Source organism: Mustelus asterias, unplaced genomic scaffold (assembly GCF_964213995.1).
Source record: "Mustelus asterias unplaced genomic scaffold, sMusAst1.hap1.1 HAP1_SCAFFOLD_1671, whole genome shotgun sequence".
Lineage (NCBI taxonomy): Eukaryota > Metazoa > Chordata > Chondrichthyes > Carcharhiniformes > Triakidae > Mustelus > Mustelus asterias.
In genome coordinates, this window is record NW_027591616.1 from 60363 (window position 1) to 78878 (window position 18516).

General features: G+C 43.6%; 1 protein-coding gene across 1 annotated transcript; it reads right to left on the reverse strand.

Annotated features, from left to right (window-relative positions):
* Positions 1–15233: 15233 nt before the first annotated feature.
* On the reverse strand, positions 15234–17118 carry LOC144488571 (putative G-protein coupled receptor 139; the record flags this gene model as incomplete). The annotated part of the gene is made up of 2 exons (XM_078206633.1): positions 15234–16150; positions 17008–17118. Coding segments are annotated over 2 exons (1028 nt in total), but the record flags the coding sequence as incomplete, so codon positions are not given.
* Positions 17119–18516: the final 1398 nt, after the last annotated feature.

The window sequence follows — 18516 nt, forward strand, 5'->3', positions numbered from 1 at the left end:
TTGGAGGTGATAAGGCTGCTGTAGAATACGCTGCCAAAGGAAATAATTGAGGCCAAAGCATGGCATGTTGACAATAAGCTGTTCAACGTAGCACTTGGGATGAAGGGGATCAAAGGATACGAAGGGACCGCGGGAACAGACCATTGCATTGGATGATCAGCCATGCTCATCATGATTGGCGAGGCACACTCCACGGTTTGAATGGCTTCCTCCTGCTCCTATTTTCTATGTTTCTATATTTCTACTGCTGGGATACTGAGCATTCTCCGAAATGTTGCAACGTGCATCGTCATTCAGCAACTGCACATCAATAGGGTTTGAGGTATTTAGTTATTTAAGTTTGAGGTAGCACTTCGAGACACGGACTTCATCCGGACTTTTGAGATCCTAGGAAAACGAAAGGAACTCTAGTCAAACTTGTTCCTGCGAACAAAATTCACGATTTATTCATTTCAATTTACTTTGCTCATCTCCACTACGAGGGGCATAACAGGTGATGACGGACATTTTTTCCTGCTCCTTTCTCCAAAGTTCTAGACCCATGAACTTTCAATGAAAGATCGGACTTTCAGGGGGACAGAGAACGATGTGGTTGTGAAGCCCATTTTGTTTTGAAATACGGATCGAGTTTCTTTAATCAATGTCCCTCACTCTCTGCTCCATTCCAGTTTTTAACAAGTTATAGGAGTCAATCGTGGTCAGTAGGACAGAGCCCGCCCTCTCACCCACATAGTCATTTTCTCCCTGCTTGGAGCGCCCCCTTCCTCGCACGCCCTCTCCCTCCCTCCACTACCCAGCTGCCGCTGCTCGCTGGTCATATTACAGACACAGATAAACTGTCACTGATGTCCACTTAAGTTGGCAAGTGTTGGCTCCTTAACTCCACTGCCCTCTCTGAACGTACGTAGAACTCACAATATATCCTCCAGAAAATGAGCCACAAAATTTGATAAATAACTAAACAGCCATAATTTGAAGGATCAGACGAAATGGGCAGTTTTCCCACACACATTGGAGGGACGAGGCTTCGGAACGATTCATTGATAAGCAGACTGCATATTCATGTGGAGCGACTGCTAACCTGGTCAGTAAGCGCAAGAATGATCAGGGAAGGGTGTTTATAGTGAACTTGGAGACTGGCAGCAAGGATTTACATAAGGTTTGATTGACGATTTTGTCACCAGGAAACTATTGACTTTGTAAAGCATCCATGCAAGCAACACAAAGCTAAGGATTTATTCAAAAGTTGAGCTGAGGTACATTTGGTGATGCAAGATCGTACGAAGTTGACAGTGGCCTGGATTAGAGCAGAGAGAATGTCAGTTCCGAGATTCCCAAGAGCATAAAATGCTGGCCTGAATGGGAAATGGAGCAGATTGACAGTAAATAGAGTTGGTTCCCTGACCAGAAGTGAGACATTTATACATTCCAAAAGGTAAATGGGAAGAAAAATGAGTAATGGAGTGAAAAAGGCGATCGAACCAATAAACAACTGAATAAAAATATTCACGAAGGACGCCAACAAGAGCAAGAATCGGATTGTAACTTGCTTGAATAATTCAAATTATGTATTTGATTCGTGGTGCAGGTGGGTGTTAGTATTGAAGTCACAGTATATTGGACTGGGCAGAGAGAATGTACATTAAATCTGGTCATATTGCATGGACATTAAATCTGGGTCAAAGGGAAGGTGGGCCTTGTGAACAGCTTCAAAAAGTGGTCGGAATAGAAAGCCGAGCCGCTGCAGCGTGAACAGAGAGAATGTCTGGAGTGAGAGTTTTTTGTTGTCAACATTTATATGGCAAAGAAAGAGCAATGAGCATAAACATAGTTTAGGGAATAAATAATGACGTAGACAAACTTACCAGGGACGCCAACGAGTGCAAGAATCGGATAGTAACCCGCTTGGATGACATAAAGTACTAATTCGATCCGTTCAAATAATGTCAACGGACTCCATGTTTGAGAAAGCCAATTGAGGCCATAGGTTAAACTCCCGGTCGGTTCTATTTCTTTTCCATCAACCCATCTCAGACCGTGCTCAATTGTAACGTTCCAATCTGTTGTTCTCAGACTCTGATCCATTGTTGTATCATTCCAATATGTTGTTCTCAACTTCGGATCTCTCCTTTCCCTTTCACTGGATCTAAGGACCCGTGTTACCTTTTCGAATTGCTGCTCCCGCTAATTGAATGGCAAACCTTATTCAGAGGAACCCCTTATTAAGGGCGCAGCAAAACGCTCCAGTAAGACAATTCGGATCCCGGGAGACTGACATTAATTACAGTGCTGAACAAATAAGGTCGGTTAACTATTTTTGATCGGCAATTTTTTTTGTCGCAATGCATTATTTAAATTGACCCCAATCTGGCTGGGATGTATAATAGACACTGAGGACAAGAATGTTAAAATGGTGGAGACACTGGAAATTCCATTCAAACCTTGTTAGATGTGGGAGAGGTAACATAGGACTGGGAGTAGCAAGTGTTCCACATGTTTATTCCGTGAGCGATTGTTAAACTCTGGAACAAGCGGCCAGTTAGTGTAATGCCAGTTTTGATGAATTTTCAGCTTCTATAATTGAGTACCAACACATTTTTCAGTAATCCGAATATAAATGACCACCGTCGAGGAAATGTTATTTTTAAAAAAGAACATATAACAGTTACCTGAGAAAGGAAAGACTTCATGAGAAAAGTGAGTTATGTGATATTTCCGAGCAAAGACATGAACAGTTAATTGATGTGTACTAAAACATGAAGGGGAAGTATTGGAGGCTCTGACTGACATACGTTGGACAAATCCCGAGGCCAGAATGGTTTGCATTCCTGGGGACTGTGAGAGGCGATGCAGGAAGTTGTAAGGGCACTGACACGTTTTTGTACTTCATCTAGCCACAGGGAAAGTGCCAAAAGACAGGAGGATTGCTAGTATGCTTCCCCTTTTCAGGAAGTATGTTTGGTATAACCCAGGAAATTACATACCGGTGTGTCACTAGTAGTGAAACTACTGGAGAAAATTCTGAAAGGGACAATTAATCACCACTTGGAAAGACATAGGTTAGTTAGATATAGTCAGTATGTCTTTGTCAGAAGGAGGTCATTCCTAACAAACTTGATAACATTTTTCGATAATATTATCAAATGTGTGGATGAGTGAACTTTAGTTTATATAGTATATATATGTTTTATCAAACGCTTTGACAAGGTCTTACAGGGGAGACCGATGGAGAAGGTTAAACGACTTTGGATTCAGGATAAACTTGGCAAGATGGATCAGAAACTGGTTTCTTAATAGGACCCAAAGGTAGTGGTAGAAGGCCATTCGAGTGACTGGACGCTGGTGTTAAGTGGTGTACCAAAAGAATCAGTACTGGGACCCTTAATGTTTGTTATATAAATGATATATGTTTATATCTTTGGAAATGTGGCGGGGGGAGGGGGCGGGGGGGGGGGGGGGGGCGTGAAAAGCAAGTTTTCAGACGACACCGTGATTGTCAGGATGGTTAATAGTAAAAAAGAAAGATGCTTGTCCATAAAAGGAACACATAGATGGGTTGGTCGGATGGTGAGAGCAGTGGTTGATGTTATTGAACCCTGATAAGTATCAAGTGATGCACTGTGGAAGATAAGCAGAGTGATGGATTATTTAATGAATGGCAGGACACTGGGAAGCTCAGAAGAACAGATGGATCTTGGGGAACATATTCGCAGATTCCTGAAGACTGCACAACACGTGAATAGGATAGGTAAGGAGGCATTTGGGACGTTTGCTTTTATCAGTCATGATGCGGATTAGAAAAGCAAGGAGATAATATTTGAGTTTTACAGAGCGCTGGTTAGGCCACAGCTGGAGTACAGTGTGCATTTCTGGTATCCTTACTCTCGGAAGGACGCAATGCGACTCGAAGGGGTACAGAGGAGGTTGGCATGTATGTTGCCTGGGATGCAGTGGAAGAAGGGAAAGGGTTAATGAATTTTGTACCTGGAATACATCACAAACATAACCCTTCCTCATGGCTGATCTCCCCAGGCGTATACTGCTCCTGGCATCAATATAAATTGTTTATCCATGGTTTTCTTACCTGTTCATTTATTTCATCCTTTAACTTTTATTTCCATAAAGACAGATAGTTAAATGTGAATGCTATTTTGCACACATTGCAAACCTTACCCGTTTGTACTAGCTAAACATAGTTGAACAGCTGCAGATGGTAAAGTTCGATGACGGCCGTTTGAAAGGAAGACTCCCGCTGGGACAGCCGCAACTGCACGAGTTACTTCAAGGGAAAAGCTGCCGACGCCGCCGGAAGGGCTGTTAAACCAAAGACTGATTCGTGACCAGAGGTTACCAGATGCACTGTGATTCGTGACCAGAGGCTCCCAGATGCACTGTGATTCGTGACCAGACCAGTGTTGGCGTCGTGACTGGTACTGGGATCCATAATCTATAAATATCCACACTTCGTTGTATTCGGGGAGAAGCCAGGCAGACCGCTTTTTAGGTAACCTGCTTCTCCCAAAAGCTTTTGTAATAAAGCCACTGTACTTTGACTAACGAACAGTCTCAGAGGTATCTTTTTACCTACTACACAGTACTTGAGTGACAAGAAGACACGACATATGCTTGGAGTGATACATTTAGAGCAGAAAAGGCAAATGAGGGACACGGAAGCATAGAACGATTTTTTAAAAAATTGAAGCAGGTATTATGGTTCAGGTCAGAAACTCCATAGTGTTTTATGGAGCCCGCCTGTATCTTAAGCTTTCATCTTGAATTTTGCTTGCATTTTGCTTGGATAAGCATGATATGTTTCACTTCAGGTATGATACAAATAACCACGCAAGAGCTTTTATCAAACAGAATTTAAGTAAGAATATAGTTAAAATGTACAGTAAGAATATTAGCTGCAACTTTTATCAATTACAACCAACAGAACAAACACAATAATGAATAACCTTTAACATATATATATATATATATATATATATATATATATATATATATATATATATATATCTAAGATGTCCCAATCAAAGAAAAAACCCTTGCCGTCGACAGAAAACTTTCCATATGTTGAACACAGCAAACGCTAATGCACACGTGATACTGCAACCGAGCCCTTTGGGTTGGAAATTGAAAACTCTCAGTCTTGCAAGCTCTAACAGTCCTTTTAATACACTCACAGGAGTTTGAAGTCAGAACAGCTTCCCAGGATACGAGAGAGACTCTCGGCAAGCCACCAACAGCAGATCATTTTCTTCAGGAACGCAAGATGAATTGCTTTTACTAACCAGCCACATTTGCAGAACCAGGGAGAGAGAAAGAGAAAGAGATTTTTTTCAGCCTGATGCCCCATACAGAACTAAAACAGCATCTCAAAACTGAAAATGAAAGAGCTTCTCTCACCTGATCTGCCAATCATTCTTCCTCCTAACAGTGAGGAGTCATAAAAGATAGCAATGTAAAAATAAGCAGCCCCCATTTAAGCTATTTGTGGAGCAATAAAATAACTCACCGTAGACAGCTCGGCAAATATGACATCAGCTGAGGCTGTGAGCTGCACAGGACATGATATTAAAAAAATCTCTTCAAGATTTACCAATGTCACACAGGAGTAGGCCATTCAGCCCTTTGTGCCTGCTCCACCAATAATTTTGATAATGGCTGATTATCACAATCAATATCCTGATCCCGCCTTCCCCCCATATACCTTGATCCCTTTAGCTTCGAGAGCTATATGTAATTTATTCGTGATATTACCCAATCTTTAGCTACAAAAACTTTCTGCGGTAATGAATTCCACATATTGACCACTCTATGGGTGGAGGAATTTCTCCTCACCTCAGTCCCAAAAGGTTTACTCTCTATCGTCAAACTATGACCCCTCGTTCTGGACACCCCACATTGGGGATATTCTTTCTGAATTTCCCCTGTCTCACCCTATTAGAATTTTATACGTTGCTGTGAGATCCCCTCTCACTCTTCTCAACAATAATAAATAAAATGCTATCCAATGTAATCTCTCATCATATGCATTATCTCCCGTCCCAGTAATGAAGCTGGTAAACATTCGCTGCATTGTAGGAAAGACATCCTTCATAGATAGGGACACCAAAACTGCACACAATACTTGGGGTGTGGCCTCAGCAATGCCCTCTTTAATTGTAGTAAAACGTCCCGTTTGCCATGTTCAAATCCTCTTGCTATGAAGGCTAACCCACAATTTGCCTTCCTAACTGCCTGCTGTCCCTGCATGCTTACTTTCAGCGACTGACGAACAAGGACAACAAGGCCTCACTGACGAGCCTCCTCTCTCAATGTACACGCATTTAAATAACATGATTGAGGTTTATAAGTTTTATGGACAGGATGCACAAGAAGCAATTCATTCACCAATCCTGGAATCGATTCTTGGTACATGGAACCATGAGACAGTAAAGCTAATCACTGTGCCACCATGCGCATCATAGGCATGGGGTTGAGGGGCACTGTGGGCAGGGTGCACAAAACTGATTGTTAGGCAGTTCGAGTAATGGTTTAATTCTCCAGCTGGAGCGATTAATCCTGATAAATCTAGTGTTGGGGTAGGGACTCTATTAAAGCAGCCCGAGAACTCCTTTGGCTTTCCAGGCAGAGGTAGCGAGCATACAATCAATTAGGTTATCTGAAAGATTTATCCATCCGTTTGTTTACTTTTTCAGCTGAGATTAAAGTACGTAATTCTGGTCAGATCATTTGCTCTCGGTGTAGGGCTATGTAGACGGAGCAGAGGACATTTACCCAAAAAGTGTAAGGGTTGAGTCCAGTGATGGATTAACCATTAGGCTGAGTAGGCTTAAGCCGAGGGGCCCGAAAGCGAGGGAATCCCCTACGCTTCCGGAGACCATATCCCTCTATTCCCATCTCATTCATGGACTTGTCAAGACGCCCCTTAAAAGTCACTACCGTATCCGCTTCCACTATCTGCCCCGGCAACAATTTCCAGGCACCCACCATACTCTGTGTAGAAAATCTGCCTCGTACGTCTCTTTTAAACCTTGCCCCTCGCACCTTAAACCTATGCCCCCTAGTAACTGACTCTTCCACACATGGAAAAAGCTTCTGACTACCCAATCTGTCCATGCCTCTCGTAATCTTTTAGACTTCTATCAGGTCGCTCCGCAACCTCCGTTGCTCCAGTGAGAACAAACCAAGTTTCTCCAACCTCTCCTCATAGCTAATGCCCTCCATACCAGGCAACATCCTGGTAAATCTTTTCTGTACCCTCGCCAAAGCCTCCACATCCTTCTGGTAGTGTGGCGACCAGAATTGAACACTATATTCCAAGTGCGGCCTCACTAAGATTCGATAAAACGTCAACATAACTTACCAATTTTTAAACTCAGTACGCCGGCTGATGAATGCAAGCATGCCGAATGCCTTCTTGACTACATTCTCCACCTGCATTGCCACTTTCAGTGACCTGTGTACCTGTACACCCAGATCGCTTTGCCTATCAATATTCCTAAGGGTTTTGTCGTTTACTGTATATTTCCTACCTGTATTCGACTGTCCAAAATGCATTACCTCACATTTGTCCAGATTAAACTGCATCTGCCATCTCTCCGCCCAAGGCTCCAACTGATCTATATCCTGCTGTATCCTCTGATGGTCCTCATCCCAATCCGCAAATCCACCTACCTTTGTGTCGTCCGCAAAATTACGAATCAATCTAGTTACATTTTCCTCCAAATCATTTATATATATTACAAACAGCAAAGGTCCCAGCACTGATCCCTGAGGAACACCATTTGTCACAGCCCTCCATTCAGAAATGCACCCTTCCACTGCAACCCTCTGTCTTCTTTGACAGAGCCAGTTTTGGATCCACCTTGCTAGCTCACCTCTGATCCCATGCGACTTCAACTTCTGCAGCAGTCTGCCATGAGGGACCTTGTCAAAGGCCTTACTGAAGTTCATGTAGACAATATCTACTTCCCTCCCATCATCAATCATTTTCGTCACTTCGTCAAAAAACTCGATCACGTTCGTGAGACACGACCTCCCCTTCACAAAACCATGTTGCCTCTCACTAATATGTCCACTTATTTCCAAGTGGGAATAAATCCTGTCTCGAAGAATCCTCTCCAATAATTTCCTACCACTGAAGTAAGGCTCACCGGCCTGTAATAACCTGGATTATTCTTGCTACCCTTCTTAAACAAAGGAACAACATTGGCTATTCTCCAATCCTCTGGGACCTCCCCTGTGCTCCGCAGTGTTCCGCAGTGCTCCGAAAGCTTATGGTATTTGCTACCAAATAAACCTGTTGGACTTTAACCTGGTGTTGTGAGACTTCTTACTGTACCTCCCCTGTAGCCAGTGAGGATACAAAGATTTCTCTCAAGGCCCCAACAATTTCCTCCCTTGCCTCCCTCAGTATTCTGGGGTATATCCCATCAGGCCTTGGGGACTTGTCTACCTTAATGTTTCTCAAGAACCCCAATACCTCCTCCTTTTTGATCTCAACATGACTCAAACTATCTATGCATCCTTTCCCAGACTCATCATCCACCAAGTCCTTCTCTTTGGTGAATACTGACGCAAAGTACGAATTTAATACCTCGCCCATTTCCTCTGGCTCCACGCATAGATTCCCTCCCTTGTCGTTGAGTGGGCCAACCCACTCCCTGGCTACCCTCTTGCTCTTTATATATGTATAAAAAGCCTTGGGATTTTCCTTACTCCTGCTGGCCAATGCTTTTTCATGACCCCTTTTAGCCCTTCTTACTCCTTGCTTAAGTTTATTTCTACTTTCCTTGTATTCCACGCTTGCTTTCTGTGTTCCCAGCCTCCTTGCTTTGACAAATGCTTCCTTTTTCTCCTTGAAATGTGACAATGTATGTGTTTTCCGAATGTTGTATTCGATTCATAGAGCGGGAAAATGAAGAACTACGAAGCGTTAAAGACTGAAAGATTGCAGCAAGGCACACAGACTTGGACCTGCGTTTTTTTCGTGAATGAACATCAATGCAGAGGAAAGTTATCAAAGTATAATCAGAGATCTCGATGTGAGTTGAGATTATTGGGCTTTCGAATTTTTCGGTGTTTTCCACGTGAGGATTTACAGTTTGCTGACCATGTTTAATATTTTTTACGTTTTACAATCTTTATATCGAAATTCTTTGGGGACGCTATTTGAATTCCCGAGTCTGGTATCGGTCTGGGAATGAACACGTGTGAAATAATTGGTCTCATTCTCTCACTGCCAAGGGACTTTCAATGGGGCAGATTTCCCAGTCTGGCCTCAGTCTGTGACAGGATAGTCAGCTTCAGTGTAATGTGAGGTTATTTAGAAAATAGAAAAAATACAGCGCAAACAGACACTTCGGCCCACAAGTTGAGGCGGTCGTGTCCCTACCTACCTAGGCTAATATATAGGCTTACCTATAACCCACAATCCTATTAAGTCCCATGTACTCAACCACAAGTCTCTTAAAATACCCTATCGAGTTTGCCTCCACCACCACTGACGGCAGCCGATTCCACTCACCCACCACCCTCTGAGTGAAAAACTTATCGCTGACCTCTCCTCTGTACCTACTCCCCAGCACCTTAAACCTGTGTCCTCTTGTCGCAGCCATTTCAGCCCTGGGAAAAAGCCTCGAAAATCCTCCCGATCTATACCTCTCAACATCTTGTACACCTCTATCAGGTCACCTCTCATCCTTCGTCTCTCCAAGGAGACCATTTATCAGCAATAAATACAGAATTCACTGCCAGATGGAGTGTGTAATGTGGAGAGGGCATAAGTTTAAGATAAGAGGGGAAATAATTAATGGAAACCTGAGGAGCAACTTTTTTACACGAGGGTGGTACGTATGTGGAATGAGTTGCCCGAGCAAATGTTAGAGGTAGGGACATTGACTACATTTAAAAGGCATTTCAACAGATACATAGGTAGGATAAGGTTTAGCGGGATATGGGCGAAATGCAGGCAAATGCGCTTAGGTTAGATGGATATTTTGATCGGCATGGATCAGTTTGGAGCGAAGTGCTTTTCTCTGTGTTGTAGATTCTATGATTCTAAGTTTCTATGTAGATTTGGACAAATACTATCAGTGTTGTAGCCGTTCAAAATATCATAAGGAATATGAGCAGGAGTCTGCCAATCTGCCGGTCCAGCCAGTTTAATCATGACTCATGCGGGATCTGTTGTAACAGTTTTGAATGCGCTCAGTGCCATCCAGTCTACTGGCACGCTGCAGTGTTGATGCAACAGCCTAATTGTTTCTAATGGTTAGAATGTTGTTTTGATCTGAACGAATCCCTTGGAATGTTTTCAGAATGGGTTTCATTGTGATTAGTGGAAGGCATGGTCATCTGACGGAGGAAGCTGGGTTTTGTTCCACAGAATATTCAAGGTGAGACGTGTCTTGAAGCTGAGAGAGACCACAGTATTTTCCTGTCTCTGGAGTTGGAGTTTATGTTCTTTGTATGGCTGTTTTTTGAAAGAGTCAGAGATTAAGGTTACTTCTCTGATGTTTGGTGGCACTGAGGATATAAACCTCATGGGGAATTGCTGCTTTGAATTTCTGTCCATAGGTGTTGCAAAGTTGAAAATCCTGCATCACGTGAGCATTTCGTGCTAACATCGCCCGAAGAAGGCTGGCGGTCTGTGGGGTGGCTTTACCGTAGAACAGCATAGTGAAGTACCTGTTAAAGGACTATACTGTGTTATGTTGTACTCTTGCAATTAGTAAAAGTTATGGTAATTCTTTTTGTTTCAATTTAACTATGTTCTTAAATAAAGTTTCTTTGTTAAAAGCATCCCAGTGGGTCAATTGATTCATGCCTGAAGTGAAAACCTTATGCTCACCAATGCCAAAAATCAAATGTAAAACTTAGGTTCTCGGCTCACTTCACAAAACATCCTGGAATTTCTAGTCTGGTTCTTCGCACTTCAGAAATCACTTCAATTTTCCATCATTCTCTGACACTCGTCGTCATATGTCCCTGACCCACTGAAACATCTGAAAGGGCACATCTGTTCTGGACGCATTTTCCCCATCCCACCCTCCACCAAAATCTCAATCGCCTCCCTGACTACTTCCCTCACTTCGCCCAACCATCACATCGCCTGTTCAAAATCATCATCTTTGATTTCCATATCTCCCACTTCACCTGTCCAGCTCCACGTGTCGAGATTGTCGATTCCAAACATTTCCAACACTGCTCCTGCCGACTTAACTCCACTTTGCTGCCTCTCCACTCGCCCCCAGCGCAACTTCAGACAGGTACCACCTTCAACTCAACTTCAGGATTCCCTTATTCACACCGTTACCCCCGTCTGCATCCTGTTTCTACAAAACATTTTCCCTGACTTCAGTACCACCTCCATTTTCCACCTCTCACATTTCCAACTCTTCCATCGCTTTTATTCCCGTCTCCATAAGTCCACAATCACTCAGACATTCCCCAGTTCAATCGTACCAATCACTCCCAGAACAACTCCCTACCAAAACCCTCCCATTTCTGGGCTTCATCAGACACAACGCTGACCTCCCTCAAGTTTGGTGGCACTGAGGATATCAACGTCATGGGAAAATGCTGCTTTGGATTTCTGGCCATCGGTGTAGCAAAGTTGAAAATCCAGCATCACGTGAGCGTTCTTGTTCCACTTTCCTCCTACTAATCTGCAAATAGCAATTCAATCATCCCCGTGACTCTCCATATCTACCAACCCCCACTGCTTCATAACTACAAGTAGTCTATCAACCCCTCCAAATGATCACATGTCAACCCACAAAGTTCTTGACCAAACCCTCTGTTTACGGGGTATTTTCAGAGATTAGGGCCGTGATTCTCCCATTGCGACCCGCAATTTTTCTGTCGGGTCGCGGCGGGACACGCGTATCTGCGGCCTTGAAAAGGGATTCACGCCTACGCCTGGATTGCATGTGCATCTTCCAGCGAAACGTCTGCAGTCAGACAACCCTGGAAACTGGCTGGAAGGCAGGTAAGTAACTTAAATCTGTTTTTAAATCTGTTATAAATATGCATATTAGGTCATTATCGGGACCTTTCAGATCCCGATCCAATCTCCCACCCCGCCAGGAGTACTTAATTCTGGCGAGCAATCGAGTAATTCCGCACATTCGGGAAGTAGCGGGAGACCCCGCTGAAATGAAGGGGGGGGGGGCATTCGGGCCCCCCAGGAGATCGGCTGTGGGCTGGGGGGTGCCCGCGGTGCATGGACACCTTGGCAGTGCCAGCCTGTACCCCCGGCACCGCCCAAGGCGCAAAGTGCCCATGCCCAGGTGGCACCTTGGCACTGCCCACCGGGCATCGGGCAATGCCAAGGAGGCCTGGCATATTATGGGCGGGACCGAGGGCGATAGGTGGGGTAGGGTTCCCGCTGCCGCTCTGCAGACAGGATCAGTCGGGGCTGGAGACAGCCAGCGATTTGGGGGGTCTGAAGCGGAGATTGGTCTGCCAGGGGGGTGGCTGCCTCTGGGGTGTCTGACCCCGGGGGGGGGAGGTGATCAGCGGGGGAGGTGTCTGCCAGGTTGAGGGAGGTAGGGGGATCGCCACTGCTGGGGTGGGGGGGGGGTGGGGCCTGGACATTGGGGCGCTCCAGGACGGGTGTGGTGGGGAGCGGGGGGGGGTGATCAGCGGGGGAGGTGTCTGCCAGGTTGAGAGAGGTAGGGGTATCGCCACTGCTGTGGGGTAGGGCCTGGGCATTGGGGCGCTCCAAGACAGGTGTGGTGTGGGGAGGGGGGGAGGGGGAGTCAGGGCTGGCCAACGAATTCACGACTGGGTCCTGTTCAGTGCACAGAGTGTGGAGATTCAGGTGAGAATCTGAACTGACAGAAAAGTCGGGATTTAGAACAGTGTTTCCGCCAATTCAGCACTTTTGGGAGAATCGTCCCCTATCTATCACCAAAGACATTAGCCAATACAAAGACGCAGAAAGTCAGTGTCCCATTTAAAAACGTATCTTTATTTGACCAGTGGTCTGAGGGAGAGATTAGCATTAGAAGCCCAAAGCCTCTCCGGAAGAGAAGGCCCTGACATTCCAATACTACTCTGAGGTTACAATGCATCCCTCAGAACACTTATAGATTCCTCTTGTTCTCTTTTCCCGCCTTCCAGGTAGGTGTGAACCAGTCATTATTATTACAATCAATCATTGTTAACAGTTTTGGTATATCTTAGCCAAGTATATTCTACCCACTGACATCATGGGATTTCATTGGTTCATACAATCTGAATGCTCTTCCCACTGTCGCTAAGAAACCCCAGATACTTCGATACAAAGGTCAAAGTTCCAACTCTCAGTTCTGCCAATGGCCGAACCAGATGTTTAAAGTTCTCACGCCTGAGAAGCACTGTCTTCTCTGGTCAACTTGAACAGCCGTATTCATATTGCGGCTTTCAGAATCATACCGTCCTTAACCTTTGCTGATAAAACAATACACATTCTGTGGTTTCATTGTTTCAATGAATGCCGTTTGTCACACTAAGTCTTCATCTCATCATGCGGTGCGGTAACCTGTCTTTTAAAATACAACTGAATAAATTTTAAAATCCAAAATATATGTTTAAATCAGAAATACGCGTTCAAATCTCTTACTTGTTTAAATCTCTTACTGTGTTCATGCTGCCTTCATGCAGATAATTCCCCTGTTAGACTGTGAGTCTGATCTGAGGTCATTTCATTTAGTGCTGGTGATTTATTAATGTCCTAAATCCCGAATTGTTCGAAATTTCTCGAAACTATTTTTGAATTTCTACAACACCCGTAACATCTCCTTAACAGCAACCTTTCATTCCACCACTTACTTTGTCACTCTGCTGTCCACATATATTCCAGGACCTCCCCACACTACCGCACCTATAGTCCCCGCCTTTCACACTATCAAATCCTCGACACATTTTCTATCATACCGGTGCCCATTCAATTATATCGTTATCCCCTTTCTCCACCTCTGCAACCAGCACTATGGCCACCTCTACACTCCACTGCTATCCTCCACTCATTATGCAACATCCATCCCAGCTCTATTGTTCTGTGATACTGTTTCTCAGGCTCTTCGTACAACCCGCATCTGATCATTGCCACCAACAAATTATGAATTTGCTCAGGAATCTCTGTTCTTATTAAAACGTTCACATTTCCATTCGCCACTCTGTTGCCGTCTCGTTCATTTCTGCCCATCTAGTTTATTTCGGTGATTACTGATTACAGCTAAGGCTGTTCATCGTTTGCCATGTGTGAGAGACCAAAACTTCAATCACCTATTTCCACCTCCCTCACACTTCCATCCTCCAACCCTCATCAATTGATGACTCTCTCTCTGTGGCAATGTTTCCAGCCAAACTGATCCCCCTTATTTCAATGCCATCTATTCACCTAGTCAGCCACGCTGCATTTCCACCCACATTTAACATAAAAAGCAAAACATAAACTGAAGCATAATTTAAAAGCAAAATACTGCGGATTCTGGAACATATAATAAAAACAGAAAATGCGAGAAAATCTCAGCAGGTCTGACAGCATCTGGACAGAGAGAATAGAGCTCTGTCAATGAGTCCGCAAGATTCGAAACAATCACCCTATTCTCTCTCCACAGATGCTGTCAGGTCTGCTGAAATTTTCCAGCATTTCTTATAGACTGCAACATGCTGGTTCAATCTGCTCATCTGAAATTCCTCTTTCTGCTGTTTTACGTCTCTCTTTTGAATAAAGTATTGACTTCAAACTTAACAGATACTATTAAACAAAGATAGAACAATCTGTTGAAAGTAGAAGTTATTTCAACTCTGATTAACACATTATATTTCAGGTATAAAGTGGACTAGCGATTTGTTAAATTACCACGGGCACCGAATTACATATTAAGGAAGTCCTGAAATAGTGAAGAGGATTAATCACCACATGGATGTAAATTGGGTGAAATGTGTCGACTGCTTTAGAGGAAACAAACATATCTCTAGTTGGCAGTCCACATGGACAATTACACTTCTGACATTGTTTTGAAACTAGCTTGAAAAATTAGTCTGCTTTTATAAATTTATAACATGTATTTACCATCTATTTCATTGCTGTGATAGTAAATTTAATGTTGAGCTACGTTTTCAGACACAGTGGATTTTAATCACGCATTTAAAATATTTTGATACTGTGCTGATTGGATTCGATGATTTTGATCTAGTTTTACTGTGACAATGAGAATGGGAGTTTGTCTTCACTGATGTTCCCTCTCCCCATTTTTAATTGATTTCCAAATCTGTGCAAAGGGATACGTGAGCACATTGAGTAGAATGTTTCGGAACTTTCGCTGGGTTATTGTGTAAATAGCTGTGTTAGTGCAGGAGCTCAGAAGCTGCAGCATAATTCCAGCCTCTTGGAACATGGGGAAAGCATTTAATATAGATCTGCGATTGAAGGCTGCTACAATTCTGTAATATAAAAAATATATAACTGCTGTAATCCAGAGCAGGATAAAACTACTGGATATTGCAAATAATAACACAATGGATGTTCTGCGATTGATCAGCTCAGGGTCCTTTTCATGCCCGTCATTGCTGTGATGCCGGAGGCTCACTCTGCCACGATTGGCTATTAAAATGCGTTTGACCGTGACAGTGTTAAATACCAAAATCAGTAAGAATGGAAATACTGGGGTTAACATCTGCTCAATCCAAGAGAATGCCATCCAAGTGGGTAAAATATAAAAAAATGGTGATAATAAGCAACCGTGCTCTCTCCTGCTATAATAGGAAGAATAAGCGAATGGCCAGGGAATGTTCTTTAAACAGAACAGCAAACTCACAATGCTGATAACCACAGCAGCAGTTTTCTCGGTGCAGTATTTCATTTTCAGCTTCTGGTAGCAAATAGCCACAAGGCGATCAAAGGTAAAAGAGACCGTCAACCAAACAGAAATGTCAATGGCAGCCGGGGACATGTAGAGAATGACTCTGCAAATGGGAGTGTCGAGCAGGAAGGTGTCATACAAATACATTGTAGCAATGCGGTGTAAGATTACATTGCAGACAATGACCATGAGATCCGCTGTCGCCATCGCCACCAGGTAACGGGTGATGCATTTCGACAGGCCACAGTTTTTGATCGACAGGATGGCGATTGTTACGAGGTTCACTGTGAGAAATAGAATAGAAAACAGTAATATATTGGGCCGATAATAATGGTGAACTGACATTACAATAACTGGTCGAAGCTAAAATTAAAGCAATCTGCATGAATCACTTTCATTTGAAGTTAAGTGTACTGGAATCCCCACTCCTGGCGTTCTATGTTAATATCCTGACTATCCAGTGCATGGTGTTGGAATACATTGTGATGTCTCATCCTGCAGCTGCAATGCTATGTGTGAGCCTATAGATGGCGACCTCTCGCTATTTCAAATGGTTAAAATAAAACTGAGCAAAACGCCCAGCTGGAGAGGTGGGAATCTCCAGGATCAACGGGCTGAGGGAGTAAACACTGCCAATGATGAACAGAACAGCAGGGAACAAGGCAACTATGATATAAGCAGCAGGGAAGAAGTTACCCACCAGGATAAACGATAAGAAACTGAGGTGAAAGCAGCAGAACGAAAACACTGCACTACATTATAAAGACAGTCTATCATTGAAAATGAAGCTGGTAGGTGGCAATAACGTGCCAAGGGAGGAGGAAAAGATACTTCAAAAATTTAAAAATATAACTATTCAGAAGAAAACTTTAATATCAAAATGTAAAAGGGCAAGGAAGGAAAGCAACATTAAACTATAACACAGTAGGGAAGACAACAGCAGAAGTACGAAGGGATGAATTGACAAAATATCTACGTGAAGACCATTCTACAGCAGATGCTTATTCTTATATTCAAATAAACAAGGTTAAAGAACAATAACACGTTTCACTCAGAATCACAGCCAAACGTAATATATTTAGCCGGTACAGAAAATAAACCAGAAGCAAGTTCAAAACTTCAAGAGGTCAAAGTAACTTACCAGGTACTCCGACAGTTGCGAGTATCGGATAGTATACAGCTGCTGCGTCTGAAATTGGTGTCCAACGCATTTTCCGTGCGTTAAGGATCCGTGCTAGAGTCCTCCTGGACACTGAGAGAGTGAAGGGAAATGAAGGGTTTATTTATCGTGAAATAGCTGCTTGGTGATGATAAATAGACACATCCCCAATGATATTAGTCACAGTTTGGTTAACAAACTAGCTGCTGACACCAGCTGTTCTCTCTCTGTCGATCTCATTAGGGATTGTAGCTAAACATATGAATCTTTTGGGGATGCGGTTCATGTTGACTGTAAGCCAACTGTGCAATGTTGGTGATTTCTAAACCAAGCCCTTCACCACGGATTTTACATTTGAAAACTGGACACTGCTTTCGCTTCCCTTGACCAATCCCCTCGCTGACAAATTTCCCTTCACAGTCCTTGTTCTTTTTAACGATCCCTCATCTCGATTTTCATTATTTTCGCAAATTCTCTTCATCTGCTCCCTCGCCATCTTTTCTTCCCAAATTACTCTTTCTGATTCTGTCTCTCTTCCATTTCAAACGAATTTCACCATCCCATCTCTTCAATTGTGCGCCATTCTTTGCGTCTTTATCATTTATCTGTGAGTCTGATTCCCCACATCTCTCATCTTGTCACTCCTGCTCACTCCAACACAGCTGCGAAGACAAGTGGTGAGGGTGGCACAAAGAGTTTAGAGACGGATATAGAGCGGATGTGTGAGTGGGAAAAAGCTTGGCAGTTGGTTGTAATGTCGCAAAATGTGATGTTATACATATTGGTGGGAAGATAAATGAGCAGAAGATGTTTAAAATGGAGATGTCTGCAGTCCTGCCGCACAGAAATATTTAGGGTACTCGTGCATAAATCACAAAAAGCCGGTTCAGTCGGTAATAGGTAAAGCAAAGTAAATGTTAATCTTGTTTCAGAAGGAATAGAAACATAGAAACATAGAAAAACTACAGCACAACACAGGCCCTTCGGCCCACAAGTTGTGCCGAACACATCACTACCTTCTAGATCTACCTATAACCCTCCATCCTATTAAGTTCCATGTACTCATCCAGGAGTATCTTAAAAGATCCTATTGAGTTCGACTCCACCACCACTGACGGCAGCCGATTCCACTCGCCCACCATCCTCTGTGTGAAAAACTTACCCCTAACATCTCCACTGTACCTACCGCCCAGCACCTTAAACCTGTGTCCTCTCGTAGCAGACCATTCCACTCTGGGAAAAAGCCTCTGAGAGTCCACCCGATCTATGCCTCTCAACATCTTGTACACCTCTATTAGGTCTCCTCTCAGCCTTCGTCTCTCCAAGGAGAAAAGACCGAGCTCCCTCAGCCTATCCTCATAAGGCATGCCACTCAATCCAGGCAACATCCTTGTAAATCTCCTCTGCACCCTTACAATCATTTCCACATCCTTCCTATAGTGAGGCGACCAGAACTGAGCACAGTACTCCAAGTGGGGTCTGACGAGGGTC